Here is a 26,197-nt window from a genome sequence, read left to right on the forward strand (position 1 = left end):
GAAAATTGGCAACCCCATACAGGTGTAGAGGTGTGGTCAGTGGAACTTCTGAACACTTGTTTCCTGTGATTTAATATGGTGCTGAGCCTGTATTAAACAAGCATCCAATATCAGAACTGTCTTCCCTTTAGTACCGCGTCTTCTTTGCTTACCAGGAGTCCCTACTAGCCACTTTCAGCTTTGCTCTTTCTGGGATCATAGGCTTTCCCACTGTCTAAGCTTCTCCAGTTTCTCTCTCTTGTGGTGACCAATATATATATATATATATATATATATATATATATATATATATATATAGAGAGAGAGAGAGAGAGAGAGAGAGAGAGAGAGAGAAAGAGAGAGAGAGAGAGAGAGAGAGAGAGTCTTACAAGAGCATTAATGAGTGGAAAGAGCAACCCCCACTGAGTCGGTACATGGGGAACAGCCTTTGTGCTCTCAAAACCTGCTTAGCATCAGTCACCCTGCTGGAGAGATAATGCTGTGGGCAACCAGCAGTCTCCTGGAGCCTCAGAGTTTTTGGACTCTCTGTGAGTGAAGGTGAGAAGTGGCTTCAGAGATCAGTCTGTCTGTTGCCCTCTGTCCCAGATCTCTCACCCTGGTTACCCCTAGTTGGTCAGGTCTGCACTAAAATGAGACAAACATCCCCTGTATACACTTTCCTGCTGGCCAGCCTTCACACTCTCTGTAACTGGTTCCTAGGGCTGTTTCTCACCTTGCGTTTGTAGCCATTGAATTAAAGCAACTTGATTTATGATTGTTCTAAGTTGGCTGTCTTACCAAGAAGTCTACTAGTCTGTATCCTGGTGTGAATGCACATGCATGAGTTACACGTGTGTTCGCATGTGTGCATGCATATGTAGGTCAGGCAACTTTGGGTTTCATTCCTTATGTACCTCCCACTATTTATTAGTTTTTATTTATTTGAATCAGGGTCTCTCAGTGGCCTGGAACTCACTATGTGTGGAAGGTTCAGTGAGTCCCAGGTACCCTCTTTTCTCCGTCTGCTGGCATTATAGCCCAATTCACCAGGCCTGACTTTTTAACAAGGTTTCTAGAGATCAAGCTCAGCTCCCCAGACTTGTGAAACACACACTGTATTGACTGAGCTATTTCCCAGACCTCTACTAATATTTTTAAAATAAAACTTATTATAATTGTAATATTGATGAATTTTGTTGCAATTTATTCAGATGTGTTTTTAATCTTATTTTTCTTGCACACATATACATGCACTCATAAAGGCAGTCATTGAAAGAAAAGTGTGCATAGACTAAGCGTTCAGTTCACTGAAAATAGGTGTGTTAATAATTCAGTTTAATAATTTCTCTTTGTTGCTGTTGTAAAGAGTCATCATATGAAGACCCAAAACTGCTCCAGAATTTCTCTCTGAGTAAGGTTATTGGCATCTGAGTGTCTACAGACTCACTGAAAGTCTTTAAGTAATGAGCAAATTACTCTTGATACTTTTTTGTCATTAAGTTGAAAGAGTTGATTGCTGCCTGCATAGACTATTTAACTTTAAATCCTAGATGTAGGAGAGTGACTGCATCAGAATAGGGTTTGGTTATTTGGTTGTAGTATTAGAAACAATGTTATAATGTACCTGAAGTAAAGTCTTTGGACGGCTTTCTAGAAAGCTTATGTCAGAGAGCTGTCTTTTTAAGACTTAACAGTATTATTAAAGACAGAAAACTTCAGTGAGATTATGAAAGGTGCTCTATGTCTGACTATTGTTTTCTCTGTGGTTCTTGAGGTATCTTCTACAATTGGAAGGTGTATCTATTGTTAGCGAATCTGGAAATGCCTCTAGGGAGAAGCTGCTTTTGTAAAGGTTCAGTGGATTTCTACACAGTGATGACCCAGAAGATAATCTGAATCCATTCACTCAGCACTTGGGTTACGAGAGCTCCAGAGTTGTCCCAACACATTGATGGTTTCAGATAAAGTAAATGTTAACAGGCTTCTGGAATTTAATATTGGTTCTGTATTTGAAATCCCTAGTAGTAGGATTGTAAAATAAAATCAAAACAATTGTCGAAAACAAAATTAAGTAAATAGCATTATTTATAAGAGCTACAAAATATTTAGAAATATATTTAATCAAAAAGTGAAAGGTCTTTGCAATGAAAATGAGAAAACATTAATAAAAGAAATTATGGAGCACTCCAAAAAAAAATGAGATACCCCATGTTCATGAATTACTGAAATTAGTACTATGCACATGACAATGTTATTCAATGCAATTCTCATCAAAGTACCATTTACTTCCTTCATATAAATAGAATAAGAAATCTTAATTTCATGTGTAACCACAAAAGGTGCATAATAGTCAACTATTTTCATCTGAAAAACAAAAATCCAAACAAAGGCTGGAATTAATACAATATTTGACTGCAAAACATACTACAGAGTTTTAGTTACTAAAGTAGTGAGCTCTGGCATAAAAATATATATAAATACTAATGAAATAAGAACCAAGAAATGTAACCATTTTCAATCTGCCAGCAGGTTTTTAGCAACCAGAACACCCAGTTGAAAGAAACAGTCTCTTCAGTAATTGGTTCTGGCAGCATTGTGCAGGTGCAGAATGAGAATAGTTTCCTTCATTTCAGAGTGGACACAAACCAACTCAAAATCATCCAAAGATCTAAAATTTAAAACTATGTATGAATTATTGCAAAAAGAGAACTATTTCAAGACATTGGAATAGGTAGTTTGTAGACAGGACCACAAAGATACAGATAGCAAAGGTAAACATGGACACACGTGATGACATCAATCTAAGAAACTTGTAAAATAAAGGAAGTTCAGAGATAGCCTTATAGACAGAATAAGAAAATTCTTTTGTTTGGTTGGTTTGGTTTTTTCAAGGCAGAGTTTCTTTGTAGCTTTGGATCCTGTCCTGGAACTAGCTCTTGTAGACCAGGCTCGCCTCAAACTCACAGAGATCTGCCTGCCTCTTCCTCCTGAGTGCTGGCTACAGAATATTCTTAAACAACTCATATGACAAGGAACAGCTGTCTAGAATATATAAAAAACTCAAAAATATTGATATCAAAACTGAATAGCAAGCAAAACGCCCTATCAAACCAAAAACCAGAAACAACTACTACACTTCCAAAACAGTCAATGAAAGATGTTAAAAAGAAAATAGGTATTTTTCAGAAGAATGAACTCAAACGATCTCCAAGGGTATAAAGAAATATTCAGCTTCATTTATCATCACGAGATGCAAATCAAAACTACAGTGACACATCATCTCATTGCAGTTAGAACAGCTATCATCAAATAGATAAAAATTCACAAATTATGTGAGAATAATTATTGTTTTAATTTCAGCACAATGGCTGTGCTTTAATCTAATGCTATTTCAGCCAGCAGTTGTGACTCTGCCATTACCAGCCTGCTTCTCTAGCAGTGACCTTGCCCCTCAGACCACAGTCTGGCGGGAATTCTGTCCTCACAGTTCCCAGCCCTATTGCTGCTGCTAGAGGTAGCTGTAACTAAAACTCTATTGTTCTATTTATAAATAAGACTCGAGATTCAAAGGTTGGGTAAAAACCTGCAAGCTCAAAGAGGCTGAATTGCAACTAGCTAACCCCCCTCTCCTTGCTGGTATCTCTGAAAGGCCTGTGTTTCTGTTCCAGCAAATCAGGAAAAAACCTGTGCCGCCCTAAATCCCTCGCCACTACCTCCTGTGTCTATCTATCTTTTTCAGATGTCCTCTGAAGTTCTATGGTTATAGTCTGTCAACTAGTTGCTAACTCAGCTTCCTGACCCACGGTTAATTTTATTTAATCAAAGCAAATTCAAACTCGAGGTTCACAGTGATCGAATATCCCCCAACAGATGAGGACAAAAGAGCTCTCTCGTGGACCATTGGTAGGAACGTAAACTAGTATGGCCATTATGAAAAACAATATTGAGAGTCTTCCAAAAATTGAAAATAGAATGCTGTAAGACACAGTAATTCCATTAGTGAATATAAATTCCATGGGAATAAAATCATTATTCCATAAAGATACTTCCATGTTTCCTGCACAATTATTCACAATATCTAAAGTTTGGAGTCAACCCACATGTCCTTCAGGTGATGAATGGATAAGGAGCTTGTGTCATATAGACACACAATGGACCATTATTTAATCATCAAAGAGGGAAACATTATTTATAGCAACCTGATAGACCTGGAAATACTATATTAACTCAAGTGAGACAGACAAAAGGAAAACTCCCACTCATATATGGAGTCATGTCAGTCTCATGGGTTAACTGAATTCAACAGTGCTCATTAGAAACTGGGAAGAGGAGCATGTGTGTAAGCAAGGAGGAATGAAATGAAGTTTAATAAAGGCTACCAAAGCACAGTAAGCCTGGTAGAATTACTTCTAGCTTTTCTTAAGTATAATATCTGTCCGTTAAGATAATTTATGGTAGATTTCAAAATGGTTATAAGAGTATAAAACTCTAATTATATAAAATGATTAATATTTGAAGAGACTAAAATGCTTCTTATCCTGATTTGGTTATTATATATGGTATATAAGCATTAAATTACCATAATGTACCTAAAACAGATAAACAAATATCATGTTTCAATTAAAAACAGAAGATGACATGACTAATTGTCATGGCATATACCCATGCACTCTATGAGTTTAAGGCCATTCTGATTTACAAAGTAAGTTCTAGGACAGTCAGGGCTATATACAGAGAGAGACCCTGTTTCAAAAAATAAACAAACAAAAAAGAAGATGAAAAGATGCAACAATATAACTGAAAATCTGGCCTAGAGGCACTAATATTACATAAAAATAAAATTAGGGATACAGTGGCTAAAACTGAAAACATTTTTAGAGCACTGAGATAAATACTTAATATTTTAATAGCAAGACTTAAAAATGGAAGTCCTAACTATGATTTATATCTGTTGAAGAGACACAGTCAACTAAAACCAAAGAAATTATTAAAAGAGTTGAAGAAAACTGTCCGGGGGCGGGGTGGGTTTGGCATTGTCCAGCAAGTGCATGTAGTGAGAGCTTCACTGGGATACATCCTGACTGAAATCTGCCCCTGGTGAGAATCAAAACCTACAAACACAGGCACCTATGTCAATACATTGTAAACAGATGGCTGAAAAACATACTGACACCAGACCTAGCAAATACATTACAGGCTAAAGATAATCACAGTATCTTTCATGCAGTATCCCTTAGGGTCAGAATACTTGCCCTAAGTTTAGGAGGAATTGCTTTTTATCTTGATGAGAAGTAGAAAGCAAACAAGATTAGACACTACATTCCAGGTCCCCTAGCAGGCCACATAGTCAGATTCATATGTCCCAGTGGGGACATTGATTCTTGCTTTTACTCTTGGCCATGTCATGGGATACAGAATTCAGTGATATCAAAAACCAGTGTCCCAGTGACCCTTCATCATCAATCTGAGTGTTGGCTGGCTGAATTTCTTTGCCTTTCTTGCTTTCTACTTGTTGTGAAATCTCCTTCTGATCTTTAAAAACAAAACATGTACTTGTAATGAATTTCTTTAAAGTTAGTCCATGATGTTTTCTGCTGTCAGAAACTAAGAACTGCAACTGGCCCACTAATGGGAAAGATACATGTACTTTGGGAAGGAAAGATTTAATCCAAGAATTTATGATCTGGTTAATTTGTCTGTTAAAAAAGAGCACTCTGGAATGTTCAAGAGTTGAGAGGAAAAAAACCAACCCTATTGTCTTCTTAAAATAATTTACTGAGCTGGAGCTGGGAGGTGGTGGCGCACTCCTATAATCCCAGCACTAGGGAGGCAGAGACAGGTGGATCTCTGTGAGTTTGAGGCCAGCCTGGTCTACAAGAGCTAGTTCCAAGACAGGATCCAAAGCTACAGAGAAACACTGTCTCGAACAACAAAAACAAAAACAACCACAACAACAACAATTTACTGAGCTGAGCAGTGGTGGCACACCTTTAATTCCATCACTCTGGAGGCAGAGGCAGGCAGATCTCTATGAGTCCAAGGCCAGCCTGGTCTACAAGAGCTGGTTCTAGGACAGGCCCCAAAGCTACAGAGAAACCCTGTCTCAAAAAAACCAAAATAATATAATAATTTACTAAAAACAAGAGTTGAATGTCCCAAATCTCTTTTTAAAGAAGCATAAGTCAAAATTGGGCATGTTGAGGTATAACAGACTACTGACCTTCTACTTACTACTACTTAGACACTTATTACTACTAAGTGTTTGCTCAGCAACACTTAGAAGGCTTGTTACTAATGCATTAGAGAAGCCTGTGATGTGTCTTAGTTGGAGTTACTATTGATGTGATGAAATACCATGACCAAAGGGAGTGTGGGGAGGAAAGGGTTTGTTTGGTTTACACTTTCACATCAGATTCATCACTAAAGAAAGTTAGGACAGGAACTCAAAAATGGAAGGAACCTAAAGGCAGGAACTGATGCAGAGGCCATGGGTGTTGATGGAAGAGCAGACAGCATTCCACCACCCGGCTAGCTTAACCCCTGAAATAACCACACGGAAATTGTATTAATTAAATTGCTGCCTGGACCTCTTATTGACTAACTCTCACATCTTGATCAACCCATTTCTAATGATCTGTATGTTACCATGAGGTCGTGTCTTACCGGGAAAGATTCAGCATGTCTGACCTGGCAGCTTCACGGGCGCGCAGCTCTCTGACTCTGCTCTTCTTCCCAGCATTCAGTTCTGTCTTCCCCGCCTACCTAAGTATCTGCCCTATCAAAAGGCCAAGGCAGTCTCTTTATTCAACCAATGAAAGCAACAGATCCTATACCTCATGGGAGAGCTATGTCTTTGTTTGTGTCAATGGGAGTAGAAAACATTAATGAGGACCAATGTATTTTTCTTAATAAAATGCTTAGTTTTAAGCAGTTTGTCACTGAAGAAAATTCTTCCTGAACTTGTAGGCAGCCTTAGTTTGCCTAGAATTAAAGCTAGGAGAAACATTTTCACCAGTGCATCCTGAGCTGCAGAAGTTCTTTCCAAGCGTAAATAGTTGAGACACTGTCTGTTCATGCTTGAGAAAGCAAGGAAATAAATTTAAAACTTACATGATTGTATTAGTGTTGGAGCTATCACTTGATGTAAATGTAAAATAAAGTCAGTTACAGAGATTCTATGGTTCTGCTGCTGCTGAACGACTTTCATGTTTTTCTATGTTTTGATTTTGTTTCTCTTGTCATGTGAACTTGTCATACTTAAAATATTATGGCTGAGTTTTCTCTTCTACTCTGTATTCTGCGAACTTTTGGGTCACACCTTTCAAATAATTAGTTAGCAAGTATTCTATCACGTTACTTCCGGGTGCTCATGAGTGCCTTGCATTAGTTACGGCTGTGCTGCATCTTTTGCTTATTTGTTTGTTTGTTTTTGACAATTATAAAGCTTCCCACCTCAGTCTCTAGAGTACTTGGCTTATAGTATACCACCATGCCCAGTAACACTGCTGTCTTCATATGTTGGAGTAACAGGCATTCTTATTCCTTGACTTTCATCCCCGTTAAAGCACAGCTATTGCTCTGAGGGAATGTTATGAGATAATCCCTCTTTGAATTTGGGGAGAACTTACTTCAGTTAATAAAAGTCTACTAGTAGAAAATCATGACTTTGATAAATCTGGCTGATATGAAATTTAGTTCCTCAGAATTAGTTTAGTTGTCTTAGCTTTCTATAGCTGTGATAAAACACCATGACCAAGGCAACTTAGGAAATAAAGCCTCTAATTAGGCTTATCGTTTCAGAGGCTCAAATTCATGATCGAGGAACAAATGGGAGTGTTCATCTTTTTTAATCTTATTAATATATTTTGATCATATCCTTTCCTCTTCCCAACTCCTCCCAGATCCTACCCTCCTCCCTATACACCCAAATTTATGTTCTTTTTTCCACTTAACCACCCACTTGAAACAAGGAAAAACAAAGATGACACACACACACACACACACACACACACACACACACACAAACTAAAGTCACACAAAGAAGCATTGAGTTCATTTTGTGCTGGCCAGCTACTTTTAAGGCCTGAGATCTGCCTGAGTGCTGTCGATATATCCAGTGATACTCCATTGGAGAAAGTCGGTTTTCCCTTTCCCAGGGGTCTCAATTGAAGAGCGCTTCTTGGCTGGGTGTGGAACTTTGTGTCCATGCTCTCATCTCAGTGCTAGGATTTTGCTTGGTTAAATCTGTGCCGGCCTTGTGTGCGCTGTCACATTGGCAGCTCACATTTTGAGCATAGGCGGGAGGCAGAGAGAGAGAGACCGAGACAGTGACCTAGACAGAGAGAGGGAAGAGAGTGTGTCTATATGCACTGGGGGTGGGGCATGCTTTTGAAACCTCAAAGACTTCTCTATGATACATCTCCTCCACTAAGGCCACATCTACTAATCTTTACCAACCAGTTCCACCAACTGGGGACCAAGTACTCAAACATATGCTCCTAGGGGAGCCATTGTCATGGATGTCACCATGGTGACCACCTAGAAATGTGTTCATAAGTCTGCAGACTTTTCTTCTGTGAAACCTTTTTGTTTGTTTGTTTGTTTTTCAAAACCGGGTTTCTCTGTGTTTCTTTGGAGCTTGTCCTGGAACTAGCTCTTGTAGACCAGACTGGCCTAGATCTGACAGAGATTCACCTGCCTCTGACTCCCAAGTATGTGCCAACACTGCCCAGCTTTTTTTTATTATTATTATTTTTCTGTGAAACCTTCTTAAAAATGTTATGGGATTCATTTCAAAAAGTCATTTACCTGAAGTTTCTTGAGTTGAGTTTATTGCTGCACTTAGTGTTCGTATAAGATTAGTTGTATGGAGAAAGCATTTGAGAGTTTATCTTGTATCTACAAAACATCATAAAGTATTTTATGTATTTTAAAATATCTATAATGAGGAATTGTCCATAAGAGTCCCATGAAGCAATTAAATAAACAAAAATTCATAGTTGAAATTTTAAAGAAATAGAATTTTGCAGTACTGAATTACAAGCTAAGCTGCCTTAAATCCTTTTTGGGCTAAAAGTGAAGTCTACTAAACGGAGCAAATGCAGCATTTCAGTAGATAACTAAATTGGCTTTCTTGTAATAAAAGTTTAACATTCAATTTATCTGCTAAATGTAGTCTAGTGTCTCCATAGATCAAGTTTCTGTTTCAACACATTCCAGCTCCATGCGTTCAAATGGCTATAGCTAGCATATGCTTCCCATTCTAGAGGCTTTTATCTGAGGCGTCTATGCTCTGCGAAGATGTGAGGGAACTTTAATTCTAGATGGAAGGAATTATCTCTCTCTGTAACTTGAAAGGCAGAAATAGTAAAGTGTCTTTAAATAGAACTTACAAAGAAAAGCTGAAGAAGTGGGTTTATTTAGAATGTAAAGCAAAGAGGATTTGGATGGTTTAGTAGATGTTCAAGTGTATAAAAAGTGATTTAAAGAAGCTGTAAACAATGAACATTTGAATTGTCAGCGAAGAGGGCCCATGTGAAAATGACACAAGCCCAGAGAGAGAGCTAGCAGGATACCCAGATGTTGGAGAGGGTAAGTGCTGGAAGAATGTGCGAGCTGGGAGAAAGGCTCTTTCTTCTCAATACAGTCCCAGCTGCCGTGAAGAGGTGGAGCAGACGAGGAGTCAGCTAGCGTGTTCACTCACTGAATTATAGAACGGCTAATTCACACTGGAAAAGTGCTTGGAAAGCCGTGCCACCTAGTCCTCCTAGACGGTGTTTGTCAGGACCGGTTCCCACTCACAACACTTCAGACACTGGGTATCCCCCAACCAAGTCTCCAGGTCTTCGGATGTTAATATGTTCAGATTTGATGCTGCTTCAAGTTAGCCTTGGATGCACAGGCCGAGGACTCATTCCAAGAGAATTCACGCATTTCAGATGCGAATCAACCATCAGAGCCTCCTGACCAGTCAAATATGTGTCAGAAGGCTTTCACTACCACTTGTTGGGGACTCAATATTTTGCTAGCATGGCCCGCTGATATGGGATTCCTCTCTGTATTCTGTGAATATCATTAGTTAATAAAGGAACTATTTGGGGCCTATAGCAGAACTATAGGGGAACAGAGCTAGGCGGGGAAAACTAAACGGAATGCTGGGGGAAAGGAAGAGGATTTAAAGAGAAGCCATGGAGCTGCCACTGAAGACAGACGTGCTGAAACTTTGCTAGTAGGCCACGACCTCATGGTGATGCACAGATTAATGGATATGGGTTAAATTACAATGTAAAAGTTAGCAAATAAGAAGCTACAGGTAATAGGCAAGCAGTGTTTTAATTAATACAGTTTCTGTGTAATTATCTCGGGGCTAAGCAGCCGGGAACTAACTAGCGGCCTCCCTTCAACAGCCCACGAAGCCAATAAGGCACTTTCAAAATTAGTGATTAAGTAATAACTAATAAATACTCTTCAGTAAATTTATAATCACTTATTAAGTGATTCTGATAAATGCTGATAAAGAAGAAGCAGCCTGCTCTTGGTATTTTATTAATAAAGGATCTTTGTGCAGTGAGATGAACAGGTTTGAAAAGATCCTGAGCATGGCCTCTAGATTCCTGTGCACCCACTTCTCAGCAGGTGAGTCGTTTCCCTGAGTTCTGTCAGCTTCTCTAGCAAATTAACCCAACTTGAGCAGGGACTAATGTTAACCTCTGATTTCTATCTGGTTTCTCTGAAGTAGATATGAATATAGCACAAATCTAATTGGTATTATATATAGATATAACACCAAACTAAATGGTCTTAATAATAAAAACCTGGAGTCAGATATTTGGGATGAAAGCTGAAAGATCAGAGAAGCAGAACAGCCAGCCACTAGTTCTTACCTCTATGAAATTCTCAGAACCAAGGGGACAAGATCCTGTCTCTATGAATCCTCAGATTGAACGCCTTCTCTACAACACCTCAGACTGAATCCTGAGCTCCTATCTCCTCCCACCTTATATTCCTCTCTTGCCCAACCCTTGTTAGAACGAGGTAGTGAGGGTATTTTGTTTGGTTATCTGTTTATACGTTTAGTTATTCAAAAGTTAATTATTTGACAGTGCACCCCTTTCTGTAAATGTATCTGAGAAGAAGACAGAATATTCTGTTCCTCTGAAAACAGTAATGCCGGCAGGTTAGAGGCTGCGTTGTAGAGCACCTGACAGTGTGCTGCACAGAACTCACTTTCTTGCTTTATCCCCAGCACCTAAAGCAATGAAAGCACACACTCAGAGACACAGACATACACAGATCACTCACACACACACCCTTGCAAAAACAATGACCACATTGCAATAAAGGAATTCGAGAGAATGTTCACAATATTGTGAACTACACCAAAGTTTTCTAAAATCTTTAACTCTACCCTGGAGCGCTGGATAGATGAAGAAGGGCTTTCTCTAGGAGATAGATGTAGGAGACTGAAATTCCTTGGAGAGTAAGTCAGCTTTTACCAGGTGCTTGGAAAGCCTTTCTGAGTGGAGGAAAGTGCCTTGTCAAGGAGGGACCACAGAAATGTGAGCCTGCTCAGGAAGCACCTAGTGCAATGCAGAAAGCCATCCTCAGGGTGGTGTGGCTCCCCCTTCCACCTCCAGTGTCGGTAGCCCTGTTTATTTTATTTATTTACTCATTTTGGAGACAGGGCCTTGCTACATAGGCCTGGTTGGTTTGAACTCACAGAGGTCCACCTATCTTTACCCTTTTCTTACAGAATGAGAGGTGTCACTTAGGTTTGAGAGTTTAATGGCATTGCCTCAATAAGATAACAAGGCACCGAGGTGGATAAGCAGCCTAGTGATAACGCTGGAAAAGGCAGGAAAGATTCCAGGTGTGTTCTACTGTATTGGAAGATAAAGGAAGGTGAAAATTGTGGTTGTGATAAAGGTGGCGCAGGGAAGTGGGGGAGGAACAAAGTGGCAGCCTGGGAGGCACTAACCCTCCTTCCAGGACAGAGGCTCTTCAACTGCATGGTGACTGCATTCCTGGTTAGTGAGGCAGCAAATGAATTTGCCCACCAACAAAGTTGGCTACTAGAGTCTAAAGGTTCCTTCAAAAAGTCCTATGGAGCTGTGCTTGGTTCCATGATTCCTGTGTGTTTGTATGACGTGATGCCTAACCAATGTTTGACAGCTAAATGTAACCAAGAGTGTGTTTAGAAACCGAACTCCTTTGTAAAGCCTCAAGCCTAGTATGCTACAAAGCAATAATGGACGTTTTTATTTGCTGTTCTTTAAAAGCCAAATGAAAGTATAAATTTCACCTTTGACCTTTGTGCCTTATTTTGAAGTCCTGTGACTTAGAAAAATTGTTGTAAAGCCACCCCTAAAACAAAACCCTGTCAGTGAGTGTTCCAGGACAGCCAAGGCCTTGAAAAATCAAATCAAACAAAAGCAAGCAAAGACCTTGTAATACTCATTGATAACCATCATTTATTTGAAGAATTTACAAATGAGAGAAAATTTTCTAAAAAACACAATCTCCCCTATAGATCATGCTTTTGAATCTTGGCATATTTTGAATAATCAGTCCCAAATAATGCCTAAATAAATGAGAAATGACTTCTTTTGTTAAGAAAAAAAAGCAGTATTAAGTGGAAACATTAGCATTTAAATGATTGCTAGGAAATAGTTAAAACAAATATCAAAGAAACTAAATATATTATAGCATTTGATAATATAAAATGTAGATTTTGTATAATTTATTATTTTTTAAAATTAAGATTTTGTGGTGAATATGGAATATAGCTCTAATTTATCATTGAATGTATCTGAAACTATAACAGTTCTTTAATAGCTGAATTTCGTAATCACATTGGCATTCGGTTGTGGATTTTTTTTTATTTTTAACGAATTCAACATACATCTGTCAAGATGGATTTTGATTTTTGTTTGAGTGGTTGTTGCCAGTGCGCCACCTGCTGGTAAATCAATGGATTGGCTGTCTTCCCTCTGTAGCCTATGGCTTAGAAAATTACTTTTCAGCAGGAATGAACCCTCTAATTGGTTACCGAATACCAAACCAACAGCCCTAGAAACATATACATGCAAGTAAAGCAATACATTGACTCAGTAAGTTGTATTTATACATTTACACACACACACACACACACACACACACACACATATATATAATGGGAATAATTAAAGAAAGGAAAGGTCATGAGCTTGAGAGGGAGCTGCCGGGGTGAGGATTCGTGTCTACAACATTGGACAGTACAGAAGCTACTGTCTGCGGAGAGAAGAAAGGCAGACTCAGCAGTGAAGTTTCAGGAAACTTACTTCAACTGTCACATTAAGAAATCATGACTCAAATTCACTTGGATTATTACCATTTAGGAAATAATTTTCATTTGGGAGACATTATAACCACGTCTTAGTATTTCCATTGATGAGGTAGCATTTGGAAAGTTTACCTTTTGTAAAGCAAAAGGCTGCGTTTCTTCCTAGTCATTTTATTGAAGCAGAGAGGTAGGCTTGGATTTGTGTGTATTGTGTGCAAAGTACTGAATACCACACTCACTTTACAGATGAAACATTTTGTTTTGTTTTATTTCGAGACAGTCTTGCTGTATAACCCAAACTGACTTCAAGGCTGCAATTCTCCTGCTTCTGTCTCCAATATTAGGTGTGCTTCCGTGCAAGGCTAGGACTACTTCATTTGATCATCTACCCTTGGGATTTCAGTAGACAGACTTCTTTCCTGATTTTTGTTGTCATTGTTTGTTTGGTTGATTTTTTTTTTTTTTTTGGTTGTCAATTCCAGTTCTTTGAAAGGGATCCCTGGCCATTCACAGGCAAGGGAAAACTTTGAAATATTGAAATATATTCCACTGACATTTTTCTTAGTGGCAAATTAAGGATAAGTTCAGGGAATGTGCACTTGTCTCTGATAAAGTGTACTTAGAGAGATTATGTCATTTTGGTTGTGCAAGCTTCATGCATTCAACTCAGCACCAGCTCTAGTGGGGATTACTCCCCTAATCAGAGATGGCAGTCATTCACTTGAGAACAATGTCAACATGTTCTGAAGAAACTGACCTAAATCAGAAAGTAGGTAAATGTTTGTCAGGATGGGCAACAGCTGCGAATTACCATTTTCAGAAAACCCAAACAATGGTAGTCATTAATATGTATTGAAGTTAGCTTTCTCCATGAGAAATACAGTTGTTTAGAAAAAAGATCGCATTCTGTCAAATTCATTCTACAGTTGTACAGTACAGTAGAAATCAGCTTTAGAAATTCAGTGCTAATTGTTTTCCAGTTTTCCAGTTCCTCATGTAGTATTGTTCATGAGAATCTCATAGATCATTTATCATGCTCATGACAGATATATCACAGATAAAAGTAGATCCAGGAGCACAATAAATTAGCTGATATTTTCAAAACTATCATCAGTTGGATGGTTTGGATGAATGTAGGTCTTCATTGTGGTCACTTGGGTCCTTCGTCTGACCTTTCGTGTTTCCTTAGCTTCCAGTGCTTTCTTTGAGTCACGTCCCCAGGTTTAGATTTCATTATGTAAGTGTTTTCTTTCCCAGTTGTAACACATGCCTGCATATTACTGCTTACATTTTCAACCGAAATTTATAATATAATCTGGTAATTCTTTCACGAAAAAAAATGAAGCTGTTATTTTTAAGTATTGTTTTAATTAGTTCACCCCATCTTAAGAAATATGACATTTAAGTTTTATAAAGTTTTATAACAGGCTAAAGTGATTTTTAAAAACTTTTAATATGATTCAGTAGCTGCTGAACTTCCAGGTGCTTGTGCTGGGCAGGTTTATATTTTATGTTTCTATGTATGATGTTAGTTTTATAGTATTGTTTGAAACAGTCTCCTGCTTTTGAGGCAACAAGAATAGGGAGTCTCTTAGCTGCTCCCCACCCCGCAACAAGGACACTTACTGCTGAAGAAGAACACAGAAGCCGGCTTTCATCTGCATAGACTCAGGGGGTAGCTGCAGCTGCAGGGCCACATGCTGCCATGTGGCAACCAGAGGGCCAAGCACAGCCTTTAGTTCTCCTCCATGCTATTTCTACAGGGCCATTCTGTGGATTAGCATGTTTTCTATAATGTTATAAAAGGGCAGGCGGATATCTGTCATTAATTAGTCCACGTCAACAGAGACAACACTGCAATAAAAAGGAGACTATTTTCCAAGATGACTGACGAAGTAAATTTCTGATGGCCAGAATTGCTTCACTGAGTATGAAATTTACATGAACATAAATATGTTCATTGAATCATCATCACTTCTTTAACACGTCCTAAGTTGCATGGGTATTAGTGTGTTTTCTTTATGTCAGTAAAGCAGATAAGTGATATTAGGTTTTTACTTAAACCTATAATAAATTTTAAGTATCGAGAGACAGTCCTAAATTTCATGAGAGGTAATAACCTTTACTAATAAATAGCTGGATAATCTAAATAGAATTTGAGTATACATGCACAGGTGTATTTAAAATTCTGTATTGTTATTTTGTTCTGATTTGCCTAACAATAGAAAATTAGCAAAGCAAAGATTACCTAGCATCTACTAACTGCCAGGAATTGCTCTACTTTTTGTATATAAAATCGTTGACCCACCATAACCCTCTGAAGTAGGTAATGTTGTTATTTCTATTACAGTATGGACAACATGGAATCAGAAAGACCCAGATTTATTCTAGCCCTATCTTTTAAAGCTTTGGACAAATTAAACTATTCTAAGCTTCAATTTTTCACCTGTAGAGTGAGACTTTCATTCAGTACTTTGCACATAATATACACAAAACTAAGCCTACCTTCTGACTTCAGTAAATTGTCTAGAAAGGAAAGCAGCCTTTAATTCTTACAAACCAATGCCTTTTAATTTCTGAAATATTTGATAGAAAAAAAGTGTTTGAAACATAGGAGGTTCTCAATAAATGAATGCTGAGTGAAAATAATGAAAACATACAGAAATTTGTCAAAATACTCTAAATATGCCCATGGTAGCTAAATATTGTGAATACTTGCTTAGGTTGAAGCACTAGAATTATGTGCTCAATTTGTCATTAATGAGTAAATCTCCTGCAAGATGAATCTCCTTAGGTGTGGTTTTTGAAATTTTCCCGACCAGTGGCTCAGAAACAGCCAACCATTTGCAGCAGATGGAATGCACACCTCCTAGTGCAAGGATGATCCTCGTGGTGTCCAGGGAGTGATGAGATTTGATTTTAGTTTGCTAAAACATTTATAACCAATTTCAATTGCTCATAAAGTCACCCAAGACTTTATGATCTATTTGCATGTGTCAAATGTGTATACATTAATTTTGGATCATTGATGAGAAACTATTTTTAAGATGTGTATTTTATTTTGTTATAACTTAGAAATAAAACGTCAGAGTTTCCTTATCTCACCACATCCTGTTCCCATTGTGCTGGCTAAGAATGTGCTGCTGTGGAAAATGGCGGTGCTGATGGGGACCATGGTGGTGGTGGTAGGAAAGCTCGACGAGGACTGTGAAATGAGAAGGAAAGCCTCAAAGAAAAACCACTTAGCCCCAGGGCCTAAGACTGGACTTTAGCTTCTGAATCCAACTTTGATATATTTTTGCTATTAGAGTGGGACTGTCTTTCTCGCGAATTGGATTTGTTTGCGGGTTTAAGAGGTCATGGCATTGAAGAGTTAAATTACGATTCTTCTGTCATAGTCTTTCCCTATTTCCACTACTTTACTAAAATGGGAATTATTCCCCTATGGGTTAAAAAAAATTAACAATTAAAGCCATTATAGCGAGAGGCATTATGTCCTTATTGACCTAATCAAAGACTGACTCATTTTCACCATCATTCTTGGTGGGCAGCCAGGTTTGCCTCCCTGTGTTCGCTCCTGCCCTTTCTGATTTTCTTATCATCAGCAGGGATAGTCTTCACGGGGCAATGGTAAATTTCTCACCTCTTGTGGGATGAAGTCATTCCATATGTATGTTCCATGCAGATTTATTTCATGATCCCGGGCAGCACCCTACATCCAGGCTTTATTTGCCTAATAACCTCTTCGCTCTCTGTATTTTGGTTTGAGTAACTGACATTTATTTTTACTTTGATATCTGAACCACAGAGCCTACCAGTGGGATTCTTGCTGGGACACATGCCAGGCCAATTCTGGCAGTTTCATTGCAAGGCACTGAATTTAGACAAAAGTCTTGAGAGCTGTCTGAAACTCTGCAGCAGTCCTAGGCTAACAGGAGCTAGCCACGAGCAACATCTTGTTTTAGAAAGGTGGGACGGAACAAATATGAGTGGCCAAGAACTTGAAAAAAGGGACGAATGGCTCCTCTTTGTCTTCATCCCCTGAAGATTGTCAGGGACGCCGCTGTACGATGTGCGGTCCCCCAGCCTTTCAGGACTGATGGAGTCCAGATGGAATCGCAATGTGAACTCAGTGGCTCTGGCCAGTCTGCCCTTGACCCCATGCATTTCTTTAGCTCTGTGTTCACTGAGAAGAATCTGTGGAATAATGAGGCTATCAACCAAGTCCACAGGCCGGAAAGGGCCTTTAAACATTGACTTCAAAGACTAGATCATAATTTGAGAACTGCAATGTAAACAGGAACAAAAAAACAAAACGGAGAAGGGTGCTTTTAAGCGGTTAGCAGTTAAGCACTAATCAGGCTCTCCATTGCTGCAGCAGCTCTGCCGCTGCCTCCCCTGAGTGTGAATAGCGTTTCCAGAGACTCGTTTCTTTTAGTGAAAGGCACAATTTGCACACTAACCTGCAGTAGAGTGATACACCATAAGCATACCCAGGTCTAGGTTGTTAATTGGATTTCTCAATGTCATCTAGAGTAAAAACTCAGTGAAATAGGATGCAGAGATAGAGAGCCACACGCATCCAAGTCAGCGCAGCTCCTGGTTTGTGTGCAGAAACATGAGCAATGCACGAACAAAACCTAACCGAACCAGCTTGTTTCTCTCAGAATTGATGGGATCTTCCTGTTTAAAGCACTGTGAAAGAGAATTTGTTTCCTTTTGCTCAATCAACTAGAGCATTTTTCTAAGAGAATTATTTACTATTTCTTAGGTAGCACCGTCTTTGGAGATGAATTTCTGCAGCCTAACATACAGACGTAGAAAGCAGGGGGAGAGTAGAGGAGTGTGTCAACATCCCAGTTATATTTTGACAATAAATTGTAGGCTTCAAGTTTCACTTTCAAAGTGTTTTTTCTGTCCATACAAATAGCAAACATTAGATAATTTGAGTCATTGCCATTTCTTGTTATAGTGTGATCTTCAGGGTGTGCATGCAGGAGTCACGTGACTACTGCAGCCAGGTTTTAAGAGGGGCTGGCAGACATAACAATTGAAGAATGGCTGTTATTCTATCAACTGTGTGAAGTATCTTTTAGATCCAACCAATCTTCAGTAGATTGCAGAATGTTAAATGCTATGGAAGATAATGGGAGGTGTATAGTACGAAAGATATCGTCTCAGACTTTCTCTCGAAAAAGAAGGCTTGGTTTAAACAATGCTGACAATCTAACCAGAACATATTATATCTCCAAGTCTGCTTTCATTGTTTGGAAAGAACTGTAGGCTCCACTTGAGGATTTTGCTTGGAAAAAAAAAGTTTAATGGAAAGTTTCAAAACAGCAGATAAGACCCAGAGCCTAGAAATGGGGAAAAGGTAGCAATAGGACTCATGGTAACCAGTGGAGACAGAAACATGGCATCAGTATCAGGTTCATTTTCTTTCCAAGGGAAGTTTGGTTCTCTGACCTTCATTTCCTTTAGGTCTAATTTTTTATTGTTTTGATAGTTCCAGACCTGTGATGGGGGTGTGATGGAGTTCTCCTCCAAATAATAAAATGTAGATGGTGGAAGCTTAAGTAGCTTCTGATAAAGCTCCCACATCTCAAGTCAAATAAATGTGTATTCACCATCAAACTATCATTTCATTTACAGAGAAACCCAAAGTCACTGTGATGCCCAAGAACCAGTCGTTCACAGGAGGGTCCGAGGTCTCCATCATGTGTTCTGCAACAGGTTATCCTAAACCAAAGATTGTCTGGACCATTAATGAGGTGTTTATTATGGGTTCACACAGGTACTGGGTTTGTATCATCTTCTTTGTTTTTAATTGAATGAGAAAAGTTGATGAAATTCTGGTCCCAAGTGAGTCAGACCCAAACTCTAGTTTTAAAACTTGATGAAAATCTATGGCTTCATCCTTTTTTAAACAGGCTAGGACCTGCCCAAAAAAAAAAATGCAACCGGTGACTTTAAAAAGTATGAAGTTATTAATCCAATCTTTTGAGTTGGAAACATGACACCGTGCATCGTTCTATTTCTAACTTGAACTGAAATGGGATAATAAACTTTATTTTGGGGATAATATGATATGGTTATAATCAATCTATGTAAGGGATTACCATGAATTTAGTGGGAAAAGAGAAAGACAGGGAGGAGTGGGGGACACAGAAGAAGTTCCATTACAGGCTGTAGATGTTCTTGATAGCTGCTTCCAGTGTTACTACAGTACACTAATGAGTCTTTATGCTGCTGTATACTTCCCAAAGAGGCATTTAGGTTTAGAAAACAATAGATGTGTGGGTCAAAAGCATCAGGGCTTCTGGCCCTCAGGCTTCCATTACTCCTGGTTTGTTATGACGGGGAGGCTTAGATTTGTTCCAGCAAACTGAGCCAGATTCTAGTTCCAGAACCATCACAGCTTCTGTGGATGATGTAGGGGCATTGCATCTCTCGGGTTTTCATGTTGAAGGACCCTTCTCTGAGCAGTTCATCACAGGAGCCAAGACTACCCGTGTGCAAATTCCCATACCTCCATTTAGTAACTCTGATTTTGAGCAAGTTGTGAAACCTCTTCACACATCTGTAAAACAAAGATGCTTGCATTATCTGGGCCATTTGGTCATTGGGAAGATTGAAAGTTTGACTAAAGAGAAGTCTTCCCTAACAATCTCTGGCCTAAAGCTAATTCAGGACACGTGATATCTGCGATGGTTCTGTCAACTTGACACCGCCCAGAATCACCTGAGGAGAGTGTCAGTGAGGGCTTGTGTAGATCAGCTTGTCCTATTCGTGTACCTCTGAGAGGTTTTTTATAACTAGGAAGACCCACTCTCCATACAGGCAGCACCATTTCATGTGCTAGGTCCTGAACTGTCCAAGAGTGGAAAAACAAGCTAAGCAAGAGGTTTGCATGCATGCATTCTCTCTCTGCTATTGACTGTGGATGGGATGTGACTAGCTAGTTCAAGTTTTTACCGTGGCTTCCCCATCATGATGGAACATAACATGAATTTTAAGCCAAATAAGCCCTTTTTGCCAGGGTATTTTATCTGATCAACTGAGCTCAAAAATAGGACAGCATCCGTTGTTATTATTATTATTATTATTATTACTACTACTATGTTATCATTATTACCTCTTTCTTTGTAACATGATGCTCTTGATGATGTCTGAGGTGAACGGAATTATAACTCTAAAATATTTGAAGAGGGTACTAAAGTGTCTTGTTAGTATTATACAATGTCACTGCAGTATTTTAGATTTTACTTTACTTTTTTAATCCAAAGATATAGGATCACTTCAGAAGGCACTTTATTCATCAAGAATGCAGTTCCCAAAGATGCAGGGACCTATGCTTGCCTGGCAAGCAATGCTGCTGGAACTGATAAGCAGACTTCTACTCTCAGATATATCGGCAAGTATAATCGGTTTAAAAGGCAACAGAAATGGGGCGAATGTCCTTGTGAGTGATGGAAAGATCCTTCTTGAAAACTAATGTTAAAGATCAATTGTGCCTGATACTGTAATTTATCATTCATTTCACATATTGATAAAGCAAATACTGTACACAAGTGAGAAAATCTATTCGTCAACAGAAATCAAGGAAGTGTACAGGTTGTGAAAGGCTTCTAGACTGTCCATAGAATTATACCCTTCAGTAATAATTCACTTTCAAAATAAAAATTCTGTCTTTTCTCATATCACTTTCCGTTTTGTATTTATCTTCTTATAATCAAAACTGAATATCATATTATTTTTTGTGTTTCATTTTTCATTCTCCCTTTCAAACTTAAGGCATTTATTAAGGTGTATATAATGATATTATTCAAGAGCATATTTGTATTTAATTTGAACTTCTTAATATTTGTTGAAAATATCATGATGTGTTCAGTGTCAGGTTGCAGATTGTGAATCCTTTATTTGGATAAATAAATAATCTCCCTTTTCATCCACTTTCAACTCGATTTCAAACATGATAACATATGAAAACTGTCAGTGTTGAGGAGAAAAGCCTACGAAAGCCACGATAGAAACAGAGACTGGGTGGCGAAAGGATGAAAAGTGTCACGTCACACGAGCCTGGGAGAGGAGAGCACAAGACACATGTAGAGTAATTATTTAAGGGAAAGTTGGTTTCGATTCAAAAATAACTGGATTAAAAATGTTCACGGAAAACAGGTGAAGACATAACCAAGGATGAGAATGTGGACTCAATGTAATGCAAATAAAATTCCACATGGCAGAAGTAAATTTTGGGCTATTCACAGAGAAGTCAAATATCCAAGTTTTTTTGCTGTATAACACCCAGAGTATGACAAATTCTCTGCTGGAGACTGAGTTCTAAAACAGAGACAACCAACCAAAACCACACGGGTCCTTACTCTTTAAAGGCTCCAATAATGGGAGTTGATACAAAAAATTATAAAAACAAAGCACAGACAATTACCATGGGGATGTCGAGGAGGTCAACGAGGTAGAATGAATTCTGACTGGGGAATGTCAAAGAGTTCCCAAAGGAGGTAGGATTTAAGTTAAATCTGAAAGAATGAGTGGCATCTGAAGTGCCTCTGTGGCAAAAAAGAGTTTGGGGAAGAGGGCTAAGGAAAGGGGAGGAGAATGAATGAAAGAGCAGAGAGCTTTGTGTTTGGGGTGCTGAAGTAGAGCTCTTTATCCAGTGATAAGCCAGCAAGTCAAGTGCAGGTGAAGCTGGAAAGGCCCCAGTTTATGGGCTGCCAAAGCCAAGCTGTTGGAAAGCAGCAGGGATTCCTGGAGGGTTTTAGCATGGGACTGACTTGATATTTGAGGAGAAAACTCTTAGTTTTGTTTAAAATGATCTCAGTTGAAGTTAGGAAGGTCTTGAACCACTTAGGTAAAAGAAAGTGTGTGAGTGAGCTAGTGCCCAAGGGATAAAGCCAAAAACAACAACAGAAACACTATTTATCATAAACATAAAGAAATAAATGTATTATGTGAATGGGCATCCATATTTAGCATGACAGGGAAAATCAGAAAAAAATGAACAATTACAGATTACCACAAAAACACCCTTAAGATCACATAGAAAATATGATTTTAATTTGTCTGCAATTGTATTAACCTCAGTTCTATCCGTCTTTCAACTCCATTTTTGTTTTGGTCACCCTTCTCTTTGGTTCTTTTAGTGTTATGGGTACAGATGCATTAATTTGTTGGAGCTCAGTCTCCTTACAGATTACTTTGTTAGCAAAAGCTCTTAATTACTTTCCTACATTTTCCACCTGTGTTTCCTAGTCAGTTTCTTTGCTTTTGTTATTATTTTTGTCTAATATCCTTGTTCTGGTCTCAACGTTACTGTTTCCATCATATGCATTTGTACACACACAGCACAAGAGTCTTTCTGCTTATAACTGTAAGTGGGGATATAATACTGGGGTAATGTTCATTGATTCGCTCAGCAAACGTAAAATCCTCATGGCCTTTTCTAGACATTGACTGTTTATATCTTTGTGTTTTTCAGAAGCCCCAAAGTTGGTGGTAGTTCAGAGTGAGCTCTTGGTGGCCCTTGGGGACACAACCGTTATGGAATGTAAAACCTCCGGGGTCCCTCCACCTCAAGTAAAGTGGTTCAAAGGTACATTTCTTAAGTCTGGTCATGTTTGGCTTACTTCGTTTTTTTTTTTTTTCTTTAAAAAAATGATTTGTTAAAAATTTGTTTTGGTGTGTGACTTAGCAGGCCTATAAAATGTGTTTATGATCTCACTGGAGACAATAGTTCAAAATTCTGAACTCTGAATTTCAGGATTTGACATCTGGTGTGGATTACAGGCCTGTGAAATCAAAGCAGGAGAAGTCTGCCTTGCGAACCCAGCTGAACATTCTCTTTGTTAGTTTAGGACTGCTTCCTGTCGAAAACTGTCCAAGAATATTCAGTTGATGTTTAAAATAGCTTCTCTGGTTTTAGTTCACTTTTCTTAGAGATGAGCGTTCACAGTATAAAAATGCTAGATCCTCAAGGATGCCTTCTGCAAATTGCTCAACTGCAGATACCGAAGCTCACAGGAAAATTGACAGACAAGCGTACGTCCCAGTCAGTTTCAAGATATGTGCATCAGTTGGCGAACTGATATCTACATTTGAATGTATAGATAGATCCCTGATCCTACAACAAGAACACAGGAGTGCTCTACTGGGTCTTAATGAGGCTTGGTCTTTGTGCACATAATGATAATCTGCCTCTGTGTAAAATTCCCTACTTCTACTTCCCTCTCAGCTCGTTACAATAAAAAGAAAGAGAATGCTGTAGACTATGTAAAAGAGATGTTGCTAGGATTATTGCGATGCTGTTTGCAAAATACTTTTTAATCTTCAGATGAAAAATGCTAAATAGCACAAAGCACTGTTGTTATGATTCTGTTTGTTAAATCATAGATGTTCCCATAGCAACAGGTTGATGTCATAATCACAAAATTATGTATTCACCTCGGGTTCAAACTTAGGGAACATGAGGTGAAAAGAAAAAGGCTTTATGTAAAAAAACAACAAATATTTTTTAAATAATATAAATCAAAATCACGAGGGAAACTAAGAAGTAAAGCCATTTTTTTACTTTTCTAGCTCCAAGTTCTATGTTTGTATGTTTTCCTTGATTAAAAAAAAAAGCATTTCTGGTTTTGTTCCTCATTGAGGTTCCTTAATGAGTTCCTTATTTCAGTGACTATAAATTAGTTTTACTTATTAGAAATGCTTAACATTTTGAATTTCCATTTAAATAAATATACAACTTCAAATTCAGGATTGTGGTTAAATAGACACAGTTTTTGTGTAGTTTTGATCGGTAGTTTACGATCATAGAAAACTCCAGAAAGTTATGGGTGGCTCCTTGTGTAAAATCACATGGAAAGTCTTGTTCACAAACTAGGCATGCTTACCTGAAAAGCTTGTTCTTCATGTCAATCTCTGTTCCACAGAAAACAAGGAGGAGCCAGGGAACCATGCAGCCAAACACATGGAACAATCTAAAATTCACTTGTTTCCTCTCCCCACCATAGATATTGCAGATCAGTGAGTTCAATTAAGAACATCCCAATGAATTCTAACCCACATGGGCATGATATTGATTCATCATACTGTCGGATACAGTCAAATGCTCTAACAGCACATATCCCAGAACCCCGTATCAGACCATGTCACCCATCCCAGGGGATACCAATCCCCATGGGCATGAGATACTGATGCATCGTACCATAAGGCACAGTCCAATGCTTATGGACAACACACTTCCCTGAACTCCGTATCAGTTCAGTTCACCCTGCCAGTTACAGGCAGGTAATTTATTGCATAAGAGGTCATCATCACCAGGAGAAAACTAGAAGCCCAAGCTTTCCTCAGGTTGCCTGGCTCTAACATGAGGAGATGGAGGCAGGTGCGCTCTTGTCTTCTAGGGACAAGGCAATAGGGAGCTCAGGATATCTGACCTCATAGGAACCATAGAAGTAGAGAAGAATTCCTGCCTTGACCTCAGAGTAATGTTGCCATAAATGCATTTCTTAGGCAATTCTGCTTGAATAAATTACTGTTTAAAAACATCTCATTCAGATCATTGGAGAAAAGAATTCCCATGAGGCAAGGTGCTCTCTAAGACTTTAGGTTTTTTGCTGCTAGAAATGAACAGTATAAAGTGGTTTTAAGGGAAAATCAGGGACACCATTAAAATCTTATGAAAAGGATATTTGTGGTAGAATATAAAATTGGATTTATTTATTGAGATTGATGGTTTTTAAATGTAGTTTGAAATCTCTGGGGGTTCCTTACTAGTCTTTGAGGGATCCACATGCTCCAAATTATTTTAATAATAACACTGAAATGTTATTTGGCTTTTTATTTTCATTGTCTTCTGAGTGAGTAGTGGAGTTTCTGGAGGCTACATGATGTATGGTATTCAATAAAGAAAAGGCAAGAGCAAGTATGAGCACTCAGCTGTCTTCTATTAAGTTGGACACCAGAACTATGGAAATTTACAAAAATGTAAAACAATGCCACTTTTCTTACTAATTTTTTCTGGTTTGGGAAAATATTATTTTTAAAAATATATTTATTATGCAAGAATCTCTATTAATTTTGAATAAAATAAGCTATGTGCAAGTTTTTAAACTTTTCAATTTGATTTATGAAATATTAAATTAAATACAAATAAATATAATCTTCATTATCAACACATAACCCTGAGCCCTGTATCAGACCATATCACCCATCTCAGTGGATTGCAATCCACATGGGCATGAGATATTGATGTATCGTACCATAAGGCACAGTCCATTGCTTATGGATAACACACTTCTCTCAACTCCTGATCAGTCCAGCTCACCCTGCAGTCATAGGCAGGCAATTTACTGCATAAGAGGTCAGCATCACCATCAATAAAAATTCGCTGAGTTCTTCAGTCATTTGTAAGAGGACACATGACGGTCTGTGAGACAAATGTTTTTCTAACAACAATTACCATCAACTATTTGAAAAGTTCTAGTGTTAAACTTCATGTCCACAGGGTCCGGAATTGAATTGAGATGATAGCAACGTGAGGATTTTCCTCAGTAGCAATGACTGTTACATCCTAAATCGGCGTTAGAAGGTTTATTATCTTATCAAGTATGATGTTCTTTTAATTGTATTGAATACTGAAACTAAATAGCACCATATCACTTCTCTATCTGAGAACTCCATCTATACTTCTCCGAGTTCTTAATAATTTGATGAATAATTTTCAGTAGAAATCAAGAAAAGAAAGACTATCAAAATGTGATCGAACTACAACCTCGATTAGACTTGTGCTTTCCAATTTATTTTTTCTTTCTCTCTGTCTTCCTTCCTTCTTCCTTCCTTCCTTCCTTCCTTCCTTCCTTCCTTCCTTCCTTTCTTTCT

General features: G+C 38.4%; 1 protein-coding gene across 2 annotated transcripts in view; it reads left to right on the top strand.

The window, feature by feature from the left end:
• Hmcn1 (hemicentin 1) overlaps positions 1–26,197 on the top strand; it is a 439,601-nt gene that overhangs the window by 195,426 nt on the left and 217,978 nt on the right. The window contains exons 12-14 of one of the 2 annotated variants that reach the window (XM_048431021.3): positions 18,953–19,094; positions 20,587–20,714; positions 22,797–22,910. In XM_048431021.3, coding sequence (XP_048286978.3) covers positions 18,953–19,094; positions 20,587–20,714; positions 22,797–22,910 — 384 coding nt within the window. Of the gene's footprint in view, positions 1–18,952; positions 19,095–20,586; positions 20,715–22,796; positions 22,911–26,197 lie in introns of those variants that run through there. The other variant, XM_087906434.1, reaches the window with a different exon arrangement.

This window comes from Myodes glareolus, chromosome 5, assembly GCF_982192425.1.
Source record: "Myodes glareolus chromosome 5, mMyoGla1.1, whole genome shotgun sequence".
NCBI classification, from domain to species: Eukaryota; Metazoa; Chordata; class Mammalia; order Rodentia; family Cricetidae; genus Myodes; species Myodes glareolus.